The sequence below is a fragment of the Bos taurus genome, chromosome 7 (assembly GCF_002263795.3).
Source record: "Bos taurus isolate L1 Dominette 01449 registration number 42190680 breed Hereford chromosome 7, ARS-UCD2.0, whole genome shotgun sequence".
Classification (NCBI taxonomy): domain Eukaryota; kingdom Metazoa; phylum Chordata; class Mammalia; order Artiodactyla; family Bovidae; genus Bos; species Bos taurus.
Genome location: NC_037334.1, coordinates 69194458 through 69211394, shown reverse-complemented (window position 1 = coordinate 69211394; position 16937 = coordinate 69194458). Strand labels below are relative to the sequence as shown.

The window sequence follows — 16937 nt, the reverse complement described above, 5'->3', positions numbered from 1 at the left end:
TATATTTTATTTATGCCCACTGGTTTCAATAGACATACCTACTAATTTTCAGGTATGCCTTTTCCTTCCCAAAACAGCATCTTGTTTTAGCTGTACAACCCTGAGTTTGAAGGAGACAGAGTGGAAGGAATAGATAACAACAGATCTGAGGCTCAGACTTTGCCAGGGATCTTAGGCAAGACAGGTTTGTTTTTGTTTTTTTTTTTTCTGATTATCAGTTTGTGTGTTAGTTGCACAATTGTGTCCAACTCTTTGCAACCCCATGGACTGTAGCCCACTAGTCTCCTCTGTCCATGGAATTCCCCAGGCAAGAATACTGGAGTGGGTAGCCATTCCCTTCTCTAGGGGATCTTCCTGACCCAGGGATCAAATTCCGGTCTCCTGCATTGCAGGCAGATTCTTTACCATCTGAGCCACTTGGGAACCCCCAGTTTATTCATCTGTAAAATAAGATGTGCTGTAAGAAGCTCTGGAACTATTCAGATGTGGACTTGAATCCAGCCTCAGACTTTAGCTGTGTGACTTTGAGTAAATTACTTAGCCTCTCAGGTTTGGTTTTCTCATCTCTAAACCAGGATACTGTTAGTGCTTACTGTAGGGGATTATTGGGCTAATGAAAAGATACGATGTATACAAAGTCCCTGGAAGATTTTAAAGGGCAATAAAAGGTAATTCTTCTAGATTAATTAAATAAATTGACATATGTAAAGTGCTGAGAACGGTGGAACTTAGGAAATGCTGTATCGGTCTTAGTTATTATTTTCTTCTAGCAGACAGCAAACCTTCAGTAAGTGACAGTCATTATTATTATTATTTTCAAGTCTCCTCTCCCTCCAATTTCCTTCAAACCCCTAAATGCTAACCATCCCAAATGCCTGTTTCCCCCAATTCAGCCCACGGGCTTTTCTGCCCTAGTCCGTCTATCTAGGGTTTTCTGCTCCATTTCGCCTCCTCCGGAGCTCAGATCTCATCTCCTCTGGGAATCCTCTCTTCATCACCCTGCTCCTCCCAGTCAGATGGAAAGGATCCTTGATTTGTGTCCTGCTAAGAAAACAACTCCGTGTAGCACTTAGTTCTCTGTGCCAGGTTAACTCTTTCCGAGCCTGCCTCCAAGAGTGGAGGCCGGTGCTGGTGAGCAGCCTCTTGAGCGACACCCAAGGCGTCTAGCCCAGCGTGGGACAGAGAAAATGGGCTGTGCAGAGAAGGGTCCAGTTTAATTCCTACAAACTCGAGCCCCCAACCCTCCTCAGGCAGCGCCCACCGTGAAGAATCCCTACCCTTCCTCGGGCTCGGAGTCTCCCTCCCTTGATCGCCGACACCTGAGCAGTTTCCCCAGCCCCTGCCCCACCCCCGCGCCAGGCTCAGGGGTCGCTCTGGCTTCCACCCAGCCTCCTCCTGCCCCTCCTCCAGCCCCCGGTGGAGCTGAGGGGCGGAGCGAACGGTCAATGGCTGGGAGCGGGCTGGGAGCTGCTGGGCGACCGCGGTGGATTCCAGAAGCGCGGCGGCCTGGTTAGGGGGCTGGCATGGCCGCGTGCTGGTGAGCGCTGACTGCGCGAGGGGCCAGCTGCCACCATGCCCCGGGGCGTGGGCATCGCCCAGCTCTGCCTGCTGGTGCTAGCCCTGCCTGGATGGACGAGAAGTAAGTAGCGGAGCGGAGCGGAGGGAGGGAGTGGGGTGGGTGACGGGGGCTTTGTAGGTGGGTGGACTGGGGGACCTGGGTGGACTGGGAGACCTGGGGACCCCCAGCAGCAACTCGGAGCCGCGCCCCTGCTGTCTTCTAGCCCAGGAGCCCCGGCTTTGTTCCCACGTTGTGCGCCCCGGGAGGTGGTGGAGATGCGGGAGATCCAGAGCAGGCAGAAAACAGTGGGTCCCTCCCCGGCTTGCCTCCCTCTCTCTCCTTTTCCTCTGTTTTTCTGGCTTTTCCGCTGCTTTCCGAGTCTCTCCTCTTTTCTCCAGTCTTTGTGTGTGTGCCTATAAATACGTTTGGATAAAATTGGAACCATACCATATGTACGGTTTTGTGTCTTGCATATTCCACTTCACTTTATGAGCATTTCCACATCGTTACATTCTCCAACAACATGGTTTCAATGATTGTAAATTCCGCCAAGAAATCGCAGAAGTACAATTTTCAGAAAGTTAAAAACACGACTCATACAAATATAGGATGGAAGATTGGCAAAGATTGATCTGATTCTTCAGAGAGGCAGTGAATAGAATGGTAAAGCTAGTTTAAAGCACTAGAGGAAAGAGGAGTGATACGGGCATTGGAGACAGTGTTGAAATCCTGTACTGGGACAGATACAAAAGTGGTCAGTGCTCCATGGGACCAAACAACCATAATTCTTAGTTATCTGTCTATTACGCTGGAGTCATTTGCATCTCTACCAGACTGAAAGTTATAGTTAACACAGATCTTCGCAGAGTATGTAGCCTTTAATTACTAGTAAATAAAGGCAAACAAAGGTACATTTCCCTAGATAATTCACTAATCTGTGAAAAGGCCTGCTAACCAATGCTCCAAATGTGATATTGAAAGGACATCCTATTTGCTCTTTTTGCTTTATTTCCAAGGTTTGAACAGTTTTTCTTAAGTTGTACTGTATTTCTCCATTACTGAGCCTAGCTTTCCATAATTTTTGCAATCATAAAGATCATTTCATTCCTTTAAATGTTCTATTAAATATCATAATTCCTTTTTGTTGCAAAGAATCTAGATTTATCAGAGCCGCTAGAGCAGAAACTGTCTTTCTGATTCCCCAGTGAGTATCTGACATCTAGCATAGTGTTTGGCCTGTGGTTAGGCACTCAGAAAATGTGTAAATGAATGCACTGCTTCTCATTTTAACTAATATAATGACACTAATGTAGTCTAATGACTTTTTTTTAGGATATATTTTGACTGAGAATGCATCATATCAGTAATCTGAAACTGAAGTTAATTACTCATCATTGGGCCAGTGTAACAGAACAAATATGGCCATCTTCTATGTAACTCATTATATTCTATGCGATTCATGTGGTTAATTTAGAAAGAATAGATTTTTGGAGTCTTCACTTAGGACCTCAGAAGTTCTATAGATGTGGCCTATTCTTACCAGAGACTAATTTACTCAGGTCTTGAGCAATTACCACTTTATTAAGATTGTCTGCAACCAGTGTTTGAAGTCTGCCCTGCCTAGAACAAGTCTGTCCGCAAACAGATTTCAGTTCACCTTTTCTTCAAAAACAGGAAGCTTGTTACCTATCTCCCAGGGTTGTGCAGAGTACAGAGATCTGGGTGGTGAGAATTATTTGGAAAGTAGGAAGTGCTATGCAAATGCAGCCTTGCCCTTAGGAAGTTCAGGTTAAAGCAATGATGCTTTTGTGGACCGGGAAGCACTTTCACAATAACTCTCCCCATTAATGATGTGAGGTGGGCAGGTGGGTATCATTTTACAGATGAGAAAACTGAAGCACAATGTGAATAATACCCAGGGGCTTGCCCTCCTGATATACCCAGAACCCAAACACTTCATTCCTCTCCACTGAGGTCATTCTAGTCTGAGTTACCAGCAACTCTGACCAGGGCTCCCCCCGCAAGGCTCCATCCTTGCCTTCCCGCTTCTACTCTCACCCCTGCCTCTACAGCACTTCCACCCTTTCAGTCTCCACCCAACCTTCAGAAAGGTCTTTCACAAACTGAATACAGATCATGTTGCTCTGTGTCTAAACCCTCCAGTGCCTTCCAAGTCACAGGATTTATAATAAAATCCAGACACTTTCCATGCCCTCTGTGATAGCAGACCCCCTATCTGTCTTGCTGACCATATCTGCCAATTTCCCCTCTCATTTGCTCATTTCTGGCTACTTCTAACTTCTGCTTATTCCTTAAACAGGCCAAGCTGTTTCTGCTCTTGCTGATCCTTTTTCCTCGGACACTCTTAGACCCCTAGATCGTTGCATCTTCTTTCCGGTCCCTCAAGTCTCAATTAAGTGCTATCCTTGAAGATCATCCTAAAATAGGTACCCCCTCTTCAGTGTCTCTTTATTTTATGACCCTGTTGTACCACATGAGAATATTTGTGTCATCCTCTTCCCATCTCTAGAAAGTAAGCCAGTGAAGTATACACGGATCTACCACTCTATTATCAGCACCTGGCAGAGTGCCTGACCCATAGTAAGTGCCAAGAGCCTGGAATCCACAGGTCTCCTAACACCCCAATGTGGAGTCTTCCCTGTTGGCACTGCATGCCTGGCTTAGCTAGGGTACAGAGGTCTGGGATTCCAGTGACGTGTTTGCTGTATTGGCAGGAGGAAGTGGGGAAGGCAGCCCCCAGCTGCAGCATGAACTGATAATACCTCAGTGGAAGACTGCAGAAAGCCCCATGAGAGAAAAGGTAAGACTCAAAGCATCTCATTTTCACAGGCAGAAGCTAACAACTCTGTTCTGTGAGGCTTGGGGGTCACCTACTTAACTTTTCTGGAGGTGCTACTGGTTATCACCATTAGTTCTGTTTCTGGCCCACTCTGTCCTCTGTGTACTCCAGTTTTGGAAATCCTCAACGGGACTTTCCTTTACTGTGTGACAACCTACTATAACACTTCCAGATGCCAGTAGTTGAGGAAACGAAAATCCATGTTAATGCCGGCATAAGCTAAATGCAAGTATGTTTCACAAAAATCACTGACTCTCAATTGGGGTTGATTAAATGTCGTTAGTTTTTTTTGCTCTGCATAATATGTGGTTCACTTTATTGATGAGATGATATACTTGGAGAGAAAAATGACAATCCAAACTATTTTTAAAATAAGAGGCAGGGTAGGGCTTCCCAGGTGATTCAGTGGTAAAGAATCCACTTGCCAATGCAAGGAGACGTGAGCTTGATCCCTGCGTCGGGAAGATCCCCTGGAGGAGGAAATGGTAACCCACTCCAATATTCTTGCCTGGGAAATCCCATGGACAGAGCAGCCTGAGGGGCTTCAGTCCATGGGGTCGCAAAGAGTCGGACACGACCGAACAACTGAGCACACATGCAGGGACCTAGTACTGCCTTAAGTCTGTCTTAAAATCCAATAATCTTAAAATTCAGTAGGCTCCTTGGGCCACAACACCAGCAGAATGGATAGGCCTCATCGAGGGGATTGGGAATAAGACAGAAAACATTATCCCGTTCTTGCAGGAAGGACCTGTGCATCTAGGATAGTCTTTGGTTCTGGTTCTTATAGCTCAAGTGAGACAGGAAAGAACTAGAAAGGAAGATGTGTTTGCTGTGAGCCAATAACCAGCTATCGGACCTTTCACTTTCTGAGCGCAGTTTTCTCATTTAAAAAATAGAGCTTAGAGGGGATAAGAAGGAAGAGGACTGGAGAGGAGGGGTGCTTAATAAGAGTGCTTTGGGTTCAAATGGTCAGTGATTTATTGGGCAACATATAACAGCAAGATTATAGTAGGAGAGAGAGGAGAGAGCAGTGTCAGGAAAGATTTCAGACTTCGAAGTCCTTGAGTCTGGAAAGGTAAACGGAGAGTAGAAATGCCCAGAATCTGTGAAATTATGGCTGGAGGAATGCAGACATGTCCAAAAAGTGCTTCAATTTGGAGGAAACTTACAGCAAAAATATTAGGACAAATGAAAGCAAATAATATTTTATCCTAAAGATAATAAATGCATGGAGTTCATTTCATCCAAAACTAGGAGAGACTGAAAATAGCTTCAGGAAAAGTCTAGACAAATTAATGGATGGACATCCTAGGGCAGGTTATTTTTAAAAATTAAGATCTTGGATATCCCAGCCTATCCATTATTGTCCGAGGAATGGATCTGATACTTTTATAGATGCCTCTCTGTTCTCTCCAGATGTGGGATGCCGGGCATCCTCAGGAAGGGCCTGAGAAACAAAGTGGAGCTCAGATCCTGTCTTTGTTCCCAGCCATTGTCTGCCTAGGATCTGCCCAGGTCATTGTCCTTTGTAGGACTAGCCTGGCACCGTAAATATTTGTTGAACAAATGAATGAATGTCAGAGGGAGAGGAGAGGTAGGTCTCAGTCGGGCATCTTATTCTCATTCACGTAATTACTTCATTTAGCAAATGTTAGTTGAACACTACATACTAAATATACATATACTATGTCTTAAGGGGAATGTAGACATGTAGTATAGATTTCCAATACCCTGTACAGCTGAAGATCTATTTAATCTACCTCAAAAGAGAAAGGCATTTAAAACCCTGCCCTGGGGAAGTATAAACAGTGGGTCAACTCCCTTCACTTCCTAGGAAAGGTGATGTCCCCCCTTCCTAGCACAGAGTAGAGTTGCAAAAGAAAAGTCTGAGTAAATCTGGACAGGGAAGCTACATGAATCTTTGTAGTGCTGTTTCATTGTTTTGGTTGAAACATCTCCTGGAAACAGGAACATCATATTAAATATCAGTGTCTGAGCATCTTCCAGACTAGAGAGCAATAGTTTTGGATTAGCCACTTAAGTATTCATACTCAGGCTGCAACTTGTATCTCTTTGGGGGAGAAGTGACAGTGGTTTGATTTGTGTCAACTTTCCTTCTTTGTGTGTGGACTCTAGGCCACCTTCCTCTTGGAAAAGGGAATAGATACAGCTCTATTGCTGTGTGTGTTTTCCTCAAGTGCCCACTTGGGACTGTGTCCCTGATGCTTAATGTGATTGGGCAGGGCCCTTGGTCCATAACTCCCCAGAGTAAAGCAACAAACCAGAAATAGGTATGGGTAGAGCTGAATCCGGGCATCAGAAAATAGAGAAGTGAATTTCTTTTTTTTTCTTTTTTTTTGAGAAGTGAATTTCTTAGTGCAAGTTTTTACATAAACATCCCTGTCGCTTCCTCTTCCCGTGTTTTTGACATGTCCCTTAAGAGAAGTGAGTAGGATAAATTTGCAAAACAAAGCAAAGGACAGGGTTGCACAAGCATCCAAGATCATAATGTTCGGACCACATCAGAGCCCTTGGTGGCCAAAAGCCTCAGGGATGCCCAGGACCCTAATGGGAAATGGGGTTTGAAGCTGATAAGAAGAGAAATGTGCTTAGAAGAGGCAGGCCCCCCCAGAGGTGGCAAAGCAGGTGACGTACTTGCTCCTACATGCCAAAACTAAGTTTTGAGGCTGACCTTAAAAGGGATAGAGGCTTTCCTCTAGCAAGAGCTTCATGTGAATTGAAAGAGACTTCACGAGTTTATCAGTTCCTTGGTCCCAAATTGGAGAATGTGCATCTAAAACACCCGAAGAATCGATCCTTTTAAAAATGTTTAAATACGTAAATACCCTGTTTTAATTAAATAATTTCTGCCTTTAAGAAAAGTTCAGCTGTGCTAAATTGAACTTTTGTTAAAGCGTGAAAGTTTATGGTGACTTGGATTTCTAATGTCTTTGAAATTTTGCACAGTAATTAGATAAAAGGAGATTAAAAGTCCATTTCTGAAAATAAGGCCATTATAAAAACATGGGAAAGTGCACAAAATAAAATTAAATTGAATTATGATCTCACTGAGCTTCTCTGGTGGCTCAGTGGTAAAGAACCCAACCTGCAGGAGATGCAGGTTCAATCCCTTGGTCGGGAAGATCCCCTGGAGAAGGAAATGTCAACCCACTCCAGTATTCTTGCCTGGAAAATCCTATGGACAAAGGAGCCTGGTGGGCTACAGTCCATGGGGTTGCAGAAGAGTAGGACATGACTGAGTGACTAAATAGCAACAAATGACTCACTAACGAGAAGCAACTATGGTAACCTTTTGGTTTATTTCTACTTTTGTCCCTTTATAAAAATATGTATGAATAAAGCATACAGTGTTATGTTTTAAACCTTTGTGCTTAATCGTTATCATGTGTACTTTCTTGATAATCTAAAAATGATTGAAAGCCATAATTTTGAATGGCTGTCTAATGTTTTGTCATATGAATGGATTATTGGTTATTTAACCATTCTCCTACATTTAGATTATTTGGATTCTGTTTCATTAGTTATTATTGTAAGTAATGAGCATCCTTGTGTATAAACCATTGCCTGTGTTTCCATTTGTTCCCTTCAGATAGAATCTTCTATAGGGTTTCAGGGTCTAAACATTTTTAAACTCTTGGTTCGTACTGTCAGATTATTTTCTGGTGAGCAGGTATCAGTTTAAATTCTCATAGGTAGGGTGTGAGAGTGCCCATTCTATAGTATACTCTGCTGCATTGTGATTTATGTTTTTGTTTTTTTTTTAATCTTTGTTGCTTTGATTTTTTAAAAGATATCTTAAAAAAATACTTTTGGGTGGGGGGCAGTTACCAGTGATGCTGAACATGTTTTTAATGCTTATCGACCATTTATATGATACCTTAAATGGTCTATTCTGGGTATCTAGCTACTTTGGCTCTTAGTAAATTTTTTGTGTAAAATGTATCTTTTGGACCTTTAAATCCTTACTTGGAGGTTCTTCCAGTTGTCTCCTCTGAGAGGATTGAGGGGTATCCAAACTGAGAGCCACTGTAAAATGAGTCCATGATGAAGAGGCTTTCCCTGGTATCTTAAGTAACAGTCAACATGTAACAGGGGCTTCCTGTGTGCCAAGCACTATAATAAATTCTTATGTTTACTTTGTCACTTAGTCCTTACAATATCCCCACAAAGTTGACTATTACTTCTGTTTTACAAATGAAGCTGAGCTGTAGGGAGGTTCAGTAGCATGTCTGATTCCACGGCTGTAGTGTTGAAACCTACACTTGATCCCAGATCTGACTCCACTCAAATTTGCTGTCCAGAATCGCGTGTCTTAGGGTTTGCCTTTACGAGGCCTGCATGCAGGCACTTACACCACATTTAGGCTTGGAGTTTCTTTCCTTTGTCTTTGAGGAGAAGGCAGATGGGGGAGGAAAGTGGGTCCTTCTGGGACTGAAGTTATTTCATATTTGGGCTGCAAAGGCAGTTGACCCTTTCTCATTCACTTCCTGTGGCTCCATCCATGTCAGAGCTCTGGCTGGATCCTCTGCCTCCTCCCTGGGAGCCTCGGCCTGCTTTTCAGAACTGACATTCTTTCGTTGTTTCTTTTAGCATCCACTCAAAGCGGAGCTCAGGGTGATGGCTGAGGGGCGAGAGCTGATTCTGGACCTGGAGAAGAATGAGTAAGTGGACTTCTCCTTTGTCTAAAATGAGACAACCCACTTGTGTGTCAGCGCCGGACGCAGGTGCCACTGGCTTGGAAGGAAGTAGTTAATGAAGTGACCCAGGCTGTCAACCTGTAGTTCATTTATTGGGAGCATTTTTGCAAAGCCTGCACTTCCACCATCTCTTGACTTGCTGTGAAATTACTGACTGTTTACCGTCTTCCTTGAATTTCCTCAAGCTGGGGAAATTTTGGGGGCCTCTTAAGGTTCACTGTCTGTGTGTGTGTGTGAGAGAGAGAGAAACAGAGAGACACGAAGGAAGGGATGGGCTGGAGGACTTGGGCAGCTGTCTTACTCGCTCCAGCACAGTGCATGGCAGGAAGTGAAGGAGATGAGAGGAAAGCAGCAGAGAGGAGAGAGGCGAGGTGGGGTGTTTGGGGATTTGACGCTCAAACCCTGACTGCTCCTTCTCTTCTGGGTCAGCTACATCTGAGCTTCTGCCAATAAGGGCATGGTCAGCAGTCTCCTGGCTTCATCAGCCTGGTTCTTCCGTATCCCCAACCTCATTTGTCTTGGGTGGCTGCCTCGCTCAGAAATATTTCCACATTGATTTGCTGTCAAGCACAGTTGTATCTTGATTGATGTTATTGAGCAGGTAAATAGACATAAGGCATGGCTGCATGTGTTGCCCATTTTTTGACCAATCCCAGTCTGTTTTGGGCACTGGAGAGCTTTCCTTACTTGGCCAGGGCCCTCTGAAGGCTTCTGCTGTCTCCTCATCAACAGTCCTGCTTACATTCTGCCACACAGACCTTGCAGATAAGGCTGCATGGCTCAGCGAACTGCCTGTCTCCTCTTGGCAGCCTGTGGAGTCCCCTGGAAGCAGATGAGTAATCACACACATCACTGCCAAGAAAGGGATAGATAGGGACCTTCCCATATCCAGAAGGATGGGAATGACTGCTCAGCTTGGGTGGAAAGCAAGAATATAAATTATTCCAAATTTGGGCTTTTTGGACACTTGCGGAGGAGGATGCGTGGTGTTGGAAGTGCATTATAAGCATGACTTGAGCAGTGTGTGCAGTGCTCATCCGTGTCTTTCCTTTGCCTCCAGGATGCGGTGGCCTTTAGGAAGCCAGAAAAATGGGCATCTCAGTCATTTTTGCTGCTTTCCTCCTTGGAGTGAAAGCAGTCCTTTCCTCGTGCCTTCGTCCTGAAGTAAAACCGGCCCAGGAATGTGTTCTCTCTGTTCCACTTCCCTGGAATAGACCTGGCTGGCTGTGTTTGCCGAGAGCGTAGGCCCTGTCTGCCTGGGATTTCTCCTTGCATTGTCTTCCTCTGGTCTTGCAGGGAAGTCTCTCAGAGGGTGTGTTCTTAGTCTCTCTCAGGTCCTATTTCAGTTTCGTACAGTCCCAGCCCTCTAGCTCTAAACTAAAGGTTTCCTATTGCTACCTCCATCTCAGCCGTCCTCTCCTGCCTCCATTTAGAGTATGTGACTCCTCAGCTTCCTCTGAGCTGCCCATGTGATGGGGTTGGTGTCATGGACAAACTCTTGGGAGTTGGATTGGCCAGGCAAGGACCCCGAGACTCATCCTTCCCTCATATTTTGTAATCTTTATAAGAGGTCATAGGAAGTTAGGGCACAAAAGTGCCTTGGAAAACACTGAGTGCAGCGGTCGTGTGCGTGGGAGCAGAAACTTCAGCTCAGAGAAGGAAAGGAACTTGTCTAAGGCCACACAGCAAGTAAAGGGGAGAGATGAGATAAGGATCATTTGGGTCACAGAAACCCAGATTCGGCTTACTAGCTGATTAACCCGGGGACACATTGCTGGGTCTTTTGGAGTCTCAGTGTCCTTACTTATAAAGTGAGGATAGTAACACCGGCCTCATAAGCGTGGCTATGAGGGCTAAATGCGGTGATGTACACAAAGTGCTTACAGAACACACAGTAGATAATTGACTACTAGTGTGTTTTTTTTTTTTTTTTTACCATCCCATTCTGAGGTTCCAGAGGAGAGCCCGGAAATGTGGTTCAGTTGTCTGCTGCCGGGAGCAGCTCTCTTGTTTCCCAGTGATCAGCAGTGGGCTGGATATGGTTCCTGGCCTCTTCCAATTGGCAGAAGGCAGGAGGTCTGACAAAAATGGAAGCAGCAGAGCCAAGCAATATGACCTCACCAGGTATCCCTAGGGAAGGCTTCCTGCTATTTTCGTCTAAACTGGGCTTTTTGTTTTTGGACATGTGTTAGCAAGCGGAACTCCAACTGCACACGACTTCCTAGTGTGTTTACTTCCCAAAGCCCTTTCATTCATGGTGCGTGCGAGCCTGGATTCAAAACAGATTGGGGGGGGTGGGGAGGGGTTTGGAGGAGGTGCGGCTTTTCTGATTTTCAAATCTTATAAAAAAAAATGGTAAACTTTTTATCATCCTGTGATATTTGAGGGGAAACTAGGCCCCGTGCTAAGGGATCCTCATGCTCTGATTCTTAATATCCTCAATTGATTCATTCATCTTCCTCATCTTGGATACATCTATAGCATTCTAGGCACCAGAGCAGGTAGTGCAGATCCAGCTGTTGGTAAAATAGGTCTACCTTCTTGGAGCTTGTATTCCAGTAGGGGTGAGCAATAAATAAACAAGCAAATGGTGACAACTGCTATGGAGGAAACAACGAAGCATTAGGGCTCTGAAGAGGGAGCGAGGTGCTGTTTGGAACGGCAGCCAGAGCCAACCTTGGTGGTGAATTGATATTTGAGTCCAGACCTGAAGGAGCTGAGGAAGTGAGCCACATGAACAGCAGGGAGATGACGGTTCCAAGGAGCAGGAACAGCTGCCGAGTTCAAAAACGCTACTAGACTATGAAGGTTTCCCTTCCCAACCACATTCCCCCACATGTTAGATTCTCAGGCCTAGACTATGAAGGTTACCCTTCCCAACCACATTCCCCCACATGTTAGATTCTCAGGCCTCCCAGGAGCAGTGGACAAGGACTCCTGGAACTGTGAGGGCAGGGAGAGGACATTTCTCATTTCTTTCTCATCATCCCGAGGTGTCTGGCCTTCTCTCATTTAATCAAAGTCCAAGTGCTAATGCGTGGCCCAAAATAGCTGTGAGCCAGCCTTTAATGGAATTCACACGTGGAGAGATTGCCAACAATGGTGAGGATGCAGGAGTGTGGGGCTTGGGCCAGGAACCAGGATAGCAAATGGGTCTTCAGCTCAGGCAGCAGACGCCCCAAGGTGCCTCAGTTCCATAGCGTGGCCGGCGGCAGCCTTTTTCCACTGTGAAGCCGCTCAGGATAAACGGCCGACATTCCCACGGGGGACACACACCCTTTCTCCTACAGATTGCAGGTGGAAAAGAGTGACATCACAAGGATAATCTGAATGTGGCTTCCATGTGGGATCCTGACCCTGCCACTTACTAACTGTATGTCCTTTTCAAGCCTCAGTTTCCTTATCTGGGATATAATATATCTGAGTTCCACACTTAGAGCCATGGGGAGGACAAAATGAGATAGGGGCCAGCGTAGTGCCTGACTTGTACTCTGTATACCCTGTAGGAGGCAGCTGCTATTTTTTTCTTGCTTGTGGTTTTTTAATTGCAAAAGCAATGCATACTCATTGTGAAACTTGTAGCAATACCAAAGTATAATGAGTAAAAGAATGAAAGCCTCCTGCCCACAGGGCCCACCATGGACCTGTTCTCTGTGAGTGAGAGCATGCACATAGATACGCATGGGCACAGTCACACAGAAGCACAGCCAGGCTGCTACTTTTGTGATGACTCAAGAGCAGAAATGAGACTGTACTGTACATATTGCTCCACACTTATCTTTACAGACTCAACTGAAGTGATGAAGGTAGTATTCTGCTCTAATAAAATATATGTTCCATTTTGTTGTTCAGTTGCTCAATCGTGTCCGACTCTGTGACCCTGTGGACTGCAGCACTCCAGGCTTCCTGTCCTTCACAGTCTCCCAGGGTTCGCTCAAACTCATGTCCATTGAGTCAGTGATGCCATCCAACTATCTCATCCTCTGTCGCCCCCTTTTCCTGCCCTCAATCTTTCCCAGCATCATTGTCTTTTCCAGTGAGTCGGTTCTTTGCATCAGATGGCCAAAGTATTGGAGCTTCAATTTCAGCATATGTTCCCTACTGCTGCTGCTGCTAAGTCGCTTCAGTCGTGTCTGACTCTGTGCGACCCCATAGGCGGCAGCCCACCAGGCTCCCCCGTCCCTGGGATTCTCCAGGCAAGAACACTGGAGTGGGTTGCCATTTCCTTCTCCAGTGCATGAAAGTGAAAAGTGAAAGCGAAGTCGCTCAGTCGTGTCCGACTCTACGCAACCCCAAGGACTGCAGCCTACCGGGCTCCTCCGACCATGGGATTTTCCAGGCAAGAGTACTGGAGTGGGTTGCCATTGCCTTCTCCTAGTTTTATGTTTATTCACACCTATACTGATCATTTGCAAATGTTGGTGCATAGCTGTGGTTAGCAGAACCTGACTTGTGACTGGGACTCTGTGGAACAGTGGACAGAGTACTGAGCTCAGAGACAGGTGATACAGAATTGGTCAGCAAGCCAGTTGGCCCTGCTGGGCTTCCACCTTCTCATCTGTTGTATGGGGGTTTTGTCCCATTTAGGCTCTACGAGCCTTTCCTGCACTACCTGTTTAAAGGACACTGCATAAGTGGAAAATGAAAAAGAAGTCCCTGCCTCAGGGCATTTGCTCCCCAGTTCTGGAGACATTCCTGGAAAGAGGGGGCAGTGAGATAAAGGCAAATACCCCCAAAACCACAGAAGCTGAGGATGAACTGCTAACTCAGGACCCATTGTTTAAGCAACATAAACACAAGGAAGAAAATTACAGGGAAGAAATTACAGGCTGCTATTTTCATAACCCACAATTTTGAGGCATAAATCCATAATATTTGTCTTCCGTGTAATTTCCCCCAGACACTGAGGACTGCCTCATCAATCCAGAAACCATACTGGACAACAGCTTGTTTGCTGAAATCAAATGGAGTCTTTCTTCACTGTAGGCATCTGGACATCTGGATGCCTCCAGGAAGATATAGGCCCTGACTCTCTCCCTTCTCACTTTTTCCCCAAAGGAGGGCACACTGAACTGTTGAACCTGCTCGCAGGATGCTCAAGGTCATCTTCAAAAGCAGATAAGCAGCCCAACCAGTGGGCGCTATGCCTAGAGGACCTTCGGCCACCTACTTCTCTCTGCTCATCCCTTAAACACGTTCTGGAACTGTCATCTCTTCATCAGACTTCCTCCCTTCAGTCTAAATGATGCTAAGATTTAGATTTTGGCTTGGGAAAGGGAGAGATCCCTTGGTCTCACCACAGCCCTGTTAGCGAAAGAGAAACAGAGTTTGAACAAGCCTGACTTATAAGAGTGGATATTTGTTGTCTTTTGTGTGTATATCTACCTCCAGACCTCAAGGGGAATAGTAATTGTCAAGGCAGAATTTAGGTATTTGGAGGTTTACTGGTTATTGTACCTACTACTACTTCTGACTTTCATCTCTCCTTGTATCTCTAACTTCTTTTCAGTTCCTCGGAGATATCTTAGGGATGGAGACTTTTTGTTATCCTGGAAATCAAGCTGCAGCCTGGAAAATGAATAGCTGTTCACTGCTAATGGAGTGATCCAGCTCCTTGTCTCTTTTTCTTCAACCCTATTTGAGTTGTATTTAATACTGGAGAACCCAAGAAGGGGAGAAAGGCAGAAGAGGAGTTTTCTCAGCAATAGGTTGGGTGGGTTAGTCACCACTGCTTACCATTGCACTTCTCTTCCAAGGAGGCCTGGTGGTAATACTGATACATAGTTGATCTGGAGCAAAACTCTGCATACCAGCCAGACCACGGACCTCTTCCCGGCTCCCTGCTTCCTTGTGGGTGAGGAAAAAGTTTAACATCTTATCTAGGATAAAGGACAGCTCTCTTTGACCTTCTCTTGTCAGGAGCTTCATTTATTGTTGGCAGAATTCAATTTCCTGGATCAAAGAGAAGCTTAAGAAAGGCTTAGGCATATCCCAGCACTCTCGGTAAACCATGCTTCACTGAAGTGCATTTAAATGAGTCACAGACATATGGCTTACATTTCACTTAAAATACACATGGCTTAAGAAATTGGAGGATATCGTTCTTTAACCAAGTATTTGGCAGATCCAAAGTATTCAAAATGTTTTTCCAAACTCAGCATACAGCTGGGCTCCCCATTCCCTGCAGCTGAGATCCTATAATTCCGTTAGACCAGTGCTGAGGAAACCGTTAGATAGATGGGTGGGGACATCAGAATTTGCAGAGAGCTGCCTCCAAGTGGCTGAAATTTTCTTCAAATATATATATATATATTTTTGAAGTACCAGGAACTGGAATTAACCCTGCTGCATTGACTCTGAGGCAGTGAAGGCATAAGTGGATTTAAATTCTAAGTGCTAGGTTAGGCACCTTGCCCCAGAGAGACCACATAGTCCTGTCTGAAATGCAGCTTCCAACTGTAGCTTTGTAGATGGAGATTGATCTCACGATTCCCATGTTGCCCAGAACCCCTGGAGTTGCAGACTGGATTGCCAGCCAATGTGATGTGGTCTTTCTAAAAGCTAAATTCTCAGCCCCACCCCTTAAGCAGGGGCTCCATTATTTCTGAATCATTAGAAACATGATACTGCTTTGTTAGGGTCCACTGTGTAAACTCAGTCTCAGTAACTGGAAATGGTGATCTGCGTGGATGCAGCTAGACAGTAGCTGGAAGGGAGTATCAGGCAGCACCCACAACTGTAATAACCTAGATGTGTTGATTTTTTTTTTTTTTTTTAATTTTTAACTGGAGGATAATTACTTTACAATATTGTGTTGGTTTCTGCCATACATCAAAATGAATCAGCCATAGGTATACATACATCCTCTCCTTCTTGAGCCTTCCTCCCACTTCCCACAGATGTGTTGATTCTGAAGGCTGTGAGAACGTAAGGCAAAATGCCTAATCCATAGTAGGATAGGCTTGGGTCTTGGTGCTGGAAAGACCCAAATTCAGTCCCGAGCACTGACACTGTCTGGTTAGGTGGCCTTCAGCAAGTCACTTGTCTTCTGAATGTTGTTTCTTCTTTGGTAGTCACCATAATGCTCACTCATTAGTGAGCATTAACTGAGGGCCACTGACTGTGCAGAGGCACTTCACATACCATCTTATTTAATCCTCGTGGCAACCCTTTTGAGAAGGTATGAGTATTATTCACATTTTATAAATGGGGAGACTCTCAGGCGGAGCCAGGAGTCAAACTCAGGTCCGTTTGCTTCTTACTATACTTTACCTCCACATAGAAAATGAAAATAACTTCATTGTGGGTAAGGTAGGCTGAGAAATGTTCCCTACCCCCCAAAAGACCCACATTCTAATTCCTGGAACATGAGACTATACTGCCTTATGTGGCAAAAAATAATCTTTCTAAGTGTGACTTAATGAAGGATTTTGAGAAGAGATGATTCTGGATTTTCTGAGTGGGCTGTAAATTCAGTCACTAGTATTTGTAAGAGGAAGGCACAGGGAGATGTGCTCACAGACCGAAGAGGAGAAGGCATTGTGACCACCGAGAGGGCAGCGATGCAGCCACAAGCCAGGGAATACAAGCAGCACTGGAGGGTGGGGGAGGCCAGGAATGAAACCTCTCAGACTGAGTCCAGCTTTGCTAATACCTTGACTTTGCATTCTTGACCTCCAGCACCCTGAAAGAATAACTTTCTGTTGTTAAAAAAAAATTTTTTTTCCTGGTTTCTTTTTCATCTTTTTTTCTCTTTTCTTTTTTTGGCTGGGGCAAGTGGGATCTGAGTTCCCTGACC

At 45.1% G+C, this 16937-nt stretch overlaps 1 protein-coding gene across 4 annotated transcripts in view; it reads left to right on the top strand.

Moving 5' to 3' along the window:
- Positions 1 to 1492: 1492 nt before the first annotated feature.
- Positions 1493 to 16937, top strand: part of ADAM19 (ADAM metallopeptidase domain 19) — a 91913-nt gene continuing 76468 nt past the window's right edge. Inside the window, exons 1-5 of one of the 4 annotated variants that reach the window (XM_059888803.1) lie at positions 1493 to 1639; positions 3879 to 4005; positions 4089 to 4159; positions 4294 to 4379; positions 9033 to 9103. In XM_059888803.1, coding sequence (XP_059744786.1) covers positions 4368 to 4379; positions 9033 to 9103 — 83 coding nt within the window. In that variant the 5' untranslated portion in view covers positions 1493 to 1639; positions 3879 to 4005; positions 4089 to 4159; positions 4294 to 4367. Of the gene's footprint in view, positions 1640 to 3878; positions 4006 to 4088; positions 4160 to 4293; positions 4380 to 9032; positions 9104 to 14895; positions 14994 to 16937 lie in introns of those variants that run through there. The other 3 variants (XM_059888804.1, XM_015472341.3, XM_059888805.1) reach the window with 3 other exon arrangements.